General features: G+C 48.6%; 1 protein-coding gene and 1 non-coding gene across 2 annotated transcripts; one reads left to right on the plus strand and one right to left on the minus strand.

Moving 5' to 3' along the window:
* Positions 1-4,588: 4,588 nt before the first annotated feature.
* On the minus strand, positions 4,589-4,670 carry TRNAS-GCU (transfer RNA serine (anticodon GCU)). Its single transcript has one exon. It is a non-coding gene; the product is annotated as a tRNA-Ser (tRNA).
* Positions 4,671-5,045: 375 nt separating this feature from the next.
* Positions 5,046-8,632, plus strand: B4GAT1 (beta-1,4-glucuronyltransferase 1). The gene is made up of 2 exons (XM_053369012.1): positions 5,046-6,346; positions 7,289-8,632. The coding sequence occupies exons 1-2, from the start codon at positions 5,285-5,287 to the stop codon at positions 7,478-7,480; spliced, it is 1,254 nt and encodes a 417-aa protein (XP_053224987.1). The 5' UTR covers positions 5,046-5,284; the 3' UTR covers positions 7,481-8,632.
* The last annotated feature ends 867 nt before the right edge of the window (positions 8,633-9,499 follow it).

The following is a 9,499-nucleotide window of genomic DNA, read 5'->3' on the forward strand; positions in this document are numbered from 1 at the left end:
TAGGACCAATCAGACTGCTGCATTCTGAATCCTATTGTTCTAGGACCAATCAGACTGCTGCCTTTTGGATCCTATTGTTCTAGGACCAATCAGACTGCTACGGTTTGGATCCTATTCAACTCAGTACATAACACTCTCCCTTTGCTTTCAACTTGAGGAAGTATTGTTGCATAACACATGTGTGCATCCTCATGGAGGGTGACGGTAGGTAAGGAAGGGAGAAGTCTGTATCCAATGGGGTTGGGTTTGTTTCTTCCATCTCAAATTATCAATATAGGGCAAGCTCTCTGCTCTCCCCACCCACCCACTGCCCGGTTTATGGTTTTGTTTTCTCAGCTTCCATTGCTTCAAACTTGTCTGCTTAAACTTGTTGTCGTCCGATAAAGAGGTCCGCAAGATGTCAGACACTGCTTTCCAGAGGGGTCCGTCCTCCAGCCTCCCCAACCGGGTGTTCCCTATATATTTTGGGACAAACTGCCCCACCCATCACTTCCTGTAGCCCAAGCCATCTGGAAGACTGGTGGTGGAGGCTCTGCAAAAAGAGGCATAGGATTGCTGAGAAATAATATCATGTGTAGCCTCTTTAAACTAGGCTGCCAGATTTGGCATTTGACCAAGCTTCTCTTCAGGCCAAAGGAGACTCATTTAGGCTGGCAGGGCTAAGCTCAAAGCAGGGTTAGGCCCCCGCTGTTCAGCCTGAAGCAGCTGCTTTCCTAAGCTAGCCTGTTTCCCTCCGGTATGTGATGGAGGACACTGCCAGTGTTTTGTTTTGGGGTTTTTCGGGTTTTTTAACGTATTTAGTGTTGAGGTAAGATCCAGAGATGCTGGGGACTGAACCTGGGACCTCTCGCATGTAAGGTAGGTGCTCTTTCACCAAGTGACAAGTGTTGGCCACCGACTTGGACAACTTTAAAAGGGAATTAGACAAATTCATAGAGGAGTATAACTTACAAGGCGATCAATAGCTACTAGTCATGGTCGTGATAGGATACCTCCAGGATTTCGGCCAGCATCTCTTCTGGCTGATCCTCACCTGCTCACACCTGAGCCACTCTGTTTCCATCTTCTACCATTACAGCTGGACATGCATTTAGTTTCTTCTTGCAGAGCTTGCTCAGGACTTCCGCACAGTAGCTAAATGGGGCACTTTGGTCCAAAAATTCATTGGAGACCTTCCAGAAATTTGAACATAAGAAGAGAACTCTATAGCTGGATCAGGCCAGTGGCCTGTCTAATCCAGGATCTTGGACTCACAGTGGCCAACCAGATGTCCCAATGGGAAGTCAGGCCTCTTTGTACGGAATCTCTTTACAATGAGCCACCCTAATATACAATCCCAACCTTTAATTCACAGAGGCATTTAACGTGTGTCATTTTACAGAACACACACACCGTCCTTCTCAGTTGCAGCATGGATGCAGCCGTGGAAGCCATGTCCTATTTTGCAGCAGACTGGAAGCTTGAATTATTATTTTTTTATGGAGAAGGGCTAGCAGAATTCTCAGGTGTCCTGATTGTAAAACTGAAAAGGGCAGCTCCATATGGGAAGGGCTAGACTTCCCCTCATACTGGAGCAAAGTTTGTGGTTCTGTCCCACAAACCCTGTCCAACCTCCTCGGCTCTCCAGTAGGACACCCCTCCCAGGGCACCTTCTTCTGGCCATGTGATGCTTGAAAGAGGCTTGCTTTGTATATAACATGCTAAGGGTGATGAGAGTAAAAAGGAAGTACATCTGGAGAAAAGGAGATAACGATGAGCCACGGCCCATCAGAATATTGAGGTTTCAAAGTACTGGAATTTGGGTGGGGGGTTTATTTCGTTTTTAAAGGGTAGGAAATGCAAGTATAAACCTCCTGCACTTGCTCAGCAGTCGCAAATTGTTGTTGTTGTTTAGTCGTTTAGTCGTGTCCGACTCTTCGTAACGCCATGGACCAGAGCACGCCAGGCACTCCTGTCTTCCACTGCCTCCCATAGCTTGGTCAAACTCATGCTGGTAGCTTCAAGAACACTGTCCAACCATCTCGTCCTCTGTCGTCCCCTTCTCCTTGTGCCCTCAATCTTTCCCAACATCAGGGTCTTTTCCAGGGAGTCTTCTCTTCTCATGAGGTGGCCAAAGTATTGGAGCCTCAGCTTCAGGATCTGTCCTTCCAGTGAGCACTCAGGGCTGATTTCCTTAAGAATGGATAGGTTTGATCTTCTTGCAGTCCATGGGACTCTCAAGAGTCTCCTCCAGCACCATAATTCAAAAGCATCAATTCTTCGGTGATCAGCCTTCTTTATGGTCCAGCTCTCACTTCCATACATCGCTTTAACTATACCTACCTTTGTTGGCAAGGTGATGTCTCTGCTTTTTAAGATGCAGTCGCAAATGCTTCTCTGAAAGGAATAAGGAGACAAGTTGCAGGGAGTAGTAGAGAAGTGAGGAAACCGTGATCCTCCTGATGTAGTTAGACTTGAACCCCCATCAGCCCCAGCAAACATTAGTCTGGGAGGATGGGATCTAGAAACATCTGGGGGGGGGCACAGATTCCCTGCTCCTGGACTAATACATTGAATTATCATTTGCCTACTGGTATGTCTGGGAAATGGTGTAATTTGGCCAAAGGAGGGGGCACAGGAGGGATGAAAATCTACCAAAGGTTCTACAAACATCTAAGAACAGGGAAGCAGTGGCATGTGGCAGAGGGCCTCCCATCTGAATGTACCTGATCCAATAGCTCCCATGGAATATCGTCAGCTATTAAACACAGTCTAAGGGCTCTAGCTGTCCTTTTTATTGTGCACTTATGATTGGTGCTTATGATGGTATGAGGGCAGTTATGTGCAATCCCGCTTTCAGCGCACCTGCAAAAGTTTCAGAATGGACATACAGATTCATTTCTCATCAGCACGTGTTCCATAGCTTCTTGCTGAAATCCTGTAACTTTTCATACTACAGACGTTCCAGGATGTTTTCCACACCACTTTTGCTGCGCTATATAGCACAAGAGTGCTCCTCCTGACATCAGTCAAGGGGTAACATTGAGGAAGCGTAGCAGAACACCCAATGAAGTGAAATGATGTGGGGACAGTTCAGAATAAATCCACCACGAATGCACAACTATTGTGTCAGTGATATGTTGCAGAATATATCTGCAAAAAGTACAGTCCAGGGGATACCCCTCGGCTAGGGCCAGGTATTGCCTTATAGGATCGTAGAATTGTGGAGCTAGAAGGGACCTAAAATGTCATCTAATCCAACCCCCTGCACTGCAGGAAAAGGCAAGACACATCGATGGTTTATTCACTGTGATCCGATTGCAATATTCATTATGGTACATTTGAATGGTTTCAGTCTTGTTGCCTATTTAAGCAATATATATTTAAGTGTGTTTCATTGTAAACAGACACTTGCTCTCAATACTTACTGGCATTATAACTAACTTTATTAAGGAACAAAGGGCAATGGGAAAATTGTGTTTATTTTTAATGACTCAATTTATTTTATGGTTTGTGGGAAGGACATTTTATCAGATCCTGTGCGTGATTGTTTTAAATGAATTCAGAGCTCAAACATTTTTATTTTTTAAAGAATATTTTTGCTGCATGTACAATGTTGAACTATTGCCATTACCCTGGAGGGATTCTGGTGTGTTTATCATTCCCCAACCCCCAATAAAGTTTTTTTTTAATAAAAAAAATAATGATTGCCTGGAATCCTCAACAGCATCCCACTACACTGCAACATTTTGTTCCAGGTCCCACTTATCTTTCGGAAACAATTGTAGTGGTCACCACATCTTCTTGTGGCAATGAGTCCCCCATGCATTGTGCAAACAATAGAAATAGAAATATAACAATGACACAAATAATTGTCTCCGGGGCAAAAATCATAGCAGATCCTAGTCTAGAGCATATGAGAGATAACCTGTAACTGTCCAGATAATGATGGACTACCATTCCCATAATCCCTCACTGATGGGATTTGGGGGTCCAGCAACAATTACTGTATTTTTGAGCCATAATTTGCCTAATTTGTTTTTCTGAATAATACTTTGGTCATTTTTCTAACTCAGTTACCCTTTTGATTCAATTTACAAGAGAAAATCACAGTTCCTTCTTGTACTCTACTAAACTAAAGCCCGCTATTGAGACTGGTTATTAAATCGTGTGATGCATTTTGAAGGGCCTTAGTTCTTGTAAAGTATCTGAGAAGGAACTGCACACATCTTGGACAGAGCTAGGGTGCCAATCCCACTTTTATCTGGGAGTAAGACCCACTGATTCCAGCAGGGATTGTTATTTCTGAATAGACTATGAGATTTTCAGTAGGAGTAAAATATTTACCTGGAGGGGTTCACTTTTGAATGCCTCCCCAAACTCGTTTCCAACTCCACAAGGAATCCCCATGAATTCAGTTACCCTTTGTTGGGTGTTCCCTCCTATTAAGTGACAGTTGCCCTTTATGTGGGTGTCTCTTCCCTAGACTCTTTCAAAGAGAGGAATTTCCGGTTACAGGCCAGGGGGAAACCACCTTGCAGAGTGTGGGCTTGATAAACAGAATTGATCCACTTTTCCCTTTAAACTCAAAAGGGTAGAGGGTCGGTGCCGACGAGGATGGGATTCGAACCCACGCGTGCAGAGCACAATGGATTAGCAGTCCATCGCCTTAACCACTCGGCCACCTCGTCACACGGAACATATGTTCCTCTTCCCACTAGATCCCTTAGTCCGTTTCCGTACGATCTGTTTGCTCATTTCCCAACTCTCCCCCGTGCACTGCACTTTCTCCATGCATTCCCACACATTTCCTATTAAGCAAAATAATACTAATAATAAATGGCAGATGATTATGACGACGACGACAATAATAATAATAATAATAATAATAATAATAATAATAATAATAGAAAAACACGCACGCACATCTTAGTGCGGTGTGTGCGAGGGAGGGGGCGATGCATCTACCTTGCTTTGCAAAACAACAAGGGTTAGAGCAGTGCAAAGGAGGGAGGGGAGTCGCACCTGCCCGGGGCCTGCGCGTGTTTTTGCAATGCATCCTCCAAGGAAGAAGAGGGCGCCGAGGAGAGCTCGCTCCTCCCGCCCCCAGACGTGAAACTGTTTGCAAGAGCCGCCGGGCACCCGCCTGGGAAGCAGCCTGACCAGCTGCGGGGAAGGATGCACGGTGTGGGGCCTGGCTTCTCGGGGCGCTCCCTCCAGGCTGGCCTCCGGTGAGGTCGGGCGAGGAGGAGGGGCAGGCGAGCGGGGCGGCGGCGCGGATGGCCCGTCGCTGAGGCTGCCGCCCATGCACTGCTCCTGCTTCCAGGCGCTGGTGGCGGCGCTGGCGCTGGTGGCCGGCTTGCAGCTGCTCTACCTGGCGCTGCTGTCGGGGCTGCACGGCCAGGAGCAGCGCTCCCGCTATGCCGAGCTCTTCCAGGGCCGACGGGCGCCGACGGCCCGCGACGCCCACAAGGAGCGCCTCAAGCAGGTGTTGGCCAGCGGCGGCGCCCTGGACGCCAGCGGCCAGTACCGCGTGTATCGGGACATGGTGCGCGGATCCTGGGAGGGCGAGCGCAGCCCCGACGTGGTGCTGGTCACGCACACCAGCCTGGGCAACCTGCACCACGCGCAGCGCCTGGCCGAGCGCTGGCGGGGGCCCATGTCGGTGGCCCTCTTCGCGCCGGGCGCCGCCGAGGTGCGCTTGGCCACGGCGCTGGTGTACGCGCTGGCCGCCCTGTGCGCGCCCGTCCGCCAGCTGGTGCGCCTCCACCTGGTGTGCCACGCCGACCAAGCGGCCTCTTTCCCGGAGCTGCCGGACCGCGGCGAGTTCGCCCGCCTGCAGGCCTGCGGGGATGTGTTCGCCAAGCTGGCGCGGGTAGCCGCGGGCCGGCGCAATTACGCGCTGGACGCCGCCAACGCCTCGTACCCGAACAACCTGCTGCGCAACGTGGCTCGGGGAGCCGTCGGCGGGCACTGGATGCTGGCGGTGGACATGGACATGGTGCCCAGCGAGGGGCTGCGGGAGGACTTCTTGGCTTTGCCCGGAACTGCTGCCGAGGAAACGCCGGGGGTCTTCGTTGTGCCGGCTTTCGAGATCCGCCACACCCGCCGGATCCCGGGCACCAAGACAGAGCTGCTGCAGCTGTACCAAGTGGGCGAGATCCGGCCGTTCTATGAGGAGCTGTGCCCGCGGTGCCAGGCGCCCACCAACTACTCCCACTGGCTGAATCTCCCCGTCGGAGGCCCCCTGCGCGTGGCCTACGAGGTGGAGTGGCGGGACCCCTGGGAGCCCTTCTACATCGGGGCTAGTTCTGTGCCCCCCTACGATGAGCGCTTCAAGCAGTACGGCTTCAACCGGATCAGCCAGGTAGCTGCCGTGGGGGGGGGGGCGGGTCATGACTTGGGGCAGTATTGAAGGCACATGGCCTCCCTGCAAATAATATTGGGAATTGTAGCTTACCCCTTAACCATTCTCAGCACCCTTAACAAACCACAGTTCCCTAGGATTATTTTGGGGAAAGCCATGTGTTTAGTGTGCTTTGGTGGTATAGTGCAAATGCAGCCTTTATTGGTGGAAAGGCCAAGCCAGGTAGTGGGAAAGCTGCAATTGAGCCAAGAGGTGAGGAGCCTTATATCAGGGGTAGGGAATGTTTTTCAACTCAAGGACCACATTTGCTTCTGGTCAGCCACCTGGGGGCCATATGTCAGCAGTGGATGGAACCAGAGACAAAAGCAGGTGAAGCAACAGGTGTACATTTTACCTTTGTGTGGTAGGCTAGTTTCTACAGCCACATCCCTCTCTCTCCTCCATCCAGGTGGGCAAGAGTCATGCCTTCAAGAACACATTCCAGACAGGCAGAAACACTCAACAAGGAGGGGGTGGAGCAAGGAGAGGGTGGGGGTGTGGCCTGTTGAGAGCAGGGCAGGGGGTGGGCAAGGAGGTAGAGCCTGGGCAGAGGACCAGATAGGGAGGCTTGACTCCCAGACCTGAGAATCCCCATTTTTGCCTTACATCTTACCTGTGCCCATTGGGCTAAAACACCTACTCAGCATTACCACTGGTCATGCTTGTTGGAGCGTTTTTGTGGGGACAGAGTCTCTGTCCTTGGAAAGTGTCCCACAGCTAAGATCATATATGACCATCAGGTGTAGGTCAGGTGGGCATAGCTTGCCCAGAACAGCTTCACAGGTCAAATGAGGGGCTTCTATCACTATAAATAACCCAGAGGTATTTTGAGGTGCAGTTATTCTTGCATTTTCTAGGTTTTTGTTGGTGGGCTGCTGTCCTTACACTGTCTTTTTCCGCCAGGCCTGCGAGCTCCACGTGGCTGGGTACCGTTTCTCTGTGCTGAGCAATGCCTTCCTGGTCCACAAGGGCTTCAAGGTGGCAAGCGAGTTCCACGCACAAAAGGATGCTGAGAATCAGCGCAACAAGCTGCTCTTCCGGCAGTTCAAGCAGGAGCTCAAGACCAGATACCCCAGTTCACCACGGCGGTGCTGACCTCACGTCTACCTTTGTGGAAATAGAGCGGAGCCTCTTAGCTGGACGGCGAGGGGAGCATAGTGTTGCTCACTGTCACAACAGAAATGTCTGACTCAGGATGAGAACCACTCCTTTGCCAATTGGAGGGAGGGAAAGGGCATAGTGACTCGCTGACCTGTTCGCTCCAAATGTGTTTGTTGCTGCTAGAAGTATTTGTGCTTCATTTTGGGGGGAATTTGTGTATGCACATACATACACACACTGAGACCCCTTCAGGTAGGAGAATACCCCCATTGAGTGCTCTGTGTGTGTGTGTAGTTTAAAAATAATAATATGGGGGTTTGCCTCAATCTCACAGACATCTCAAGGGTTGATTCAGAAGGTCAAGCTTGTTGAAGGTGAATTGCCAATCCCAGCCAAAAAACTAGGAAGTCTTATTGGCTCACCTGCCAGTTAGTTCACTTCTGGGGTGAGCGATGATGGGGAACCTGATAAGGATGGGGAACCTGAGGCTCTCCAGGTGTTATTGGACTCGAGCTCCCTTCAGGGAACATGGCCAGTAGTCCGAGACGGTAGGAGTTGTAGTCCAACCATCGTTGGTGTAAATACTAGCAGGTTGCCTTTGATGGGTGTTCATAATTTTACACAGAGAAACACAGTGACCTGCGGGATTAACCAAAATAGTAGAGCTAGCCCGCTCTGCCATTTTTAAATTCCTGTAGATGGTGGGTTGTTTTCTTAGTAAACAAATTCTGAGATAATAACTTTGGGATAACAACAATTGAATCTGGATTCTGTGGACAATCCTGCAGTCCTATTCTTTTCACTTGTTCCCAGTGCTTACAGACATGTGATTCTCCCCACCAGCCTATTTCTCACTGACTGGCATTTTCTGTAAAAGGCCTGTGGAATGAGGGCTGAGGTTTATTTCTAAGCTCTGAGAATTGAGATATGGTGATTTGGAGCAGAGAAACAGAACCGTGAGCCAAGATTATTGGGCCCTGCACCCAATGTTGCTTCTCAGATTGGTGACCCCCATTTCCTTTTCTGTATAATGAGAATAAATATACTGACATTTGTCCTGGGGACGGGGCGGAGGAGCTTAATTTATTGCTGTCCCGAACAATCACAGTGTGTAAATGAATTAAACTGAACCAGTTTGATTTAAAATGCTTTAGCCCTATCAACTTTGTGACAAGCATTCCAACAGAATGTATTTCTGGAAATTGATTGGGGAGGATGGAGGTGTGGGGAGAAACACATTTTAATGAAAGATTGTCCTCAAAGGTGGATCAGGGCATTTTGGAGTTTGGAATGAGAAATCCAAAGAGTACTGCCCCCACCTCTCCACTGAAGAACCACAACTCACTACAAAGTCCTCTCCAGCCTCACTGAAATGAACATTAATTACTGAGCAGCCATATCAGAGAGCCTCACTTTTAAGCTTGAAGCCTGGGATCTTTTGTTTTAGAAATTAAGCACAAGGTATGCATGCACTACACAACCAAATGCTATGACTGGATGTCACTCAAACATCGCAGGTGCTCTGGTGCTAGCAAACAACCGTCTCGTGCCTTCCAACTTTTGTTAAATAGCACTTTTCTCACTTTTATCTGAAGCAATTAATAGTAATAATTTGTCTAAATTATTATCAAATAACAGAAGGTATTTAAGTTCAAGTGCTTTGGTACCAAACTGAATCCCACCATAAGATTTGGATGATCCGTCTCTAATTTGGGCTACATAAATATTTTTTTAAAGCAATGTCAGGAATAGAGGAAGATACATTCATTCAAGGCCATATTGTAACACCTCTTGTTTATTTCTTTTCTGACTTGCTATGCGGTTAGCTACACAAAAAATGGGCCTCTTTTCAGCGGAGACAGTGAATTATTAGAAATCTGCATGCCCCCAAATCTTGCTGTGACAGCCCTATAGCCCTGACTGCATTATGGCATGTGTACAGAGACGCTTGGTGTCATCAGTGCTGTCATTATTATGCTTGGTTATAATCTATCTATAATCAGAATGTGTTGC

This window comes from Podarcis raffonei, chromosome 16 (assembly GCF_027172205.1).
Source record: "Podarcis raffonei isolate rPodRaf1 chromosome 16, rPodRaf1.pri, whole genome shotgun sequence".
Lineage (NCBI taxonomy): Eukaryota > Metazoa > Chordata > Lepidosauria > Squamata > Lacertidae > Podarcis > Podarcis raffonei.

What these genes read in the sequence shown, in the direction of transcription:
- B4GAT1 (XM_053369012.1), top strand. Translation starts at nt 5,285, where the DNA reads ATGCACTGCTCCTGCTTCCAGGCGCTGGTGGCGGCGCTGGCGCTGGTG. An exon ending in GCTTCAACCGGATCAGCCAG is followed by an intron (nt 6,347 to 7,288) that starts GTAGCTGCCGTG and finishes TTTTTCCGCCAG; the next exon opens with GCCTGCGAGCTCCACGTGGC.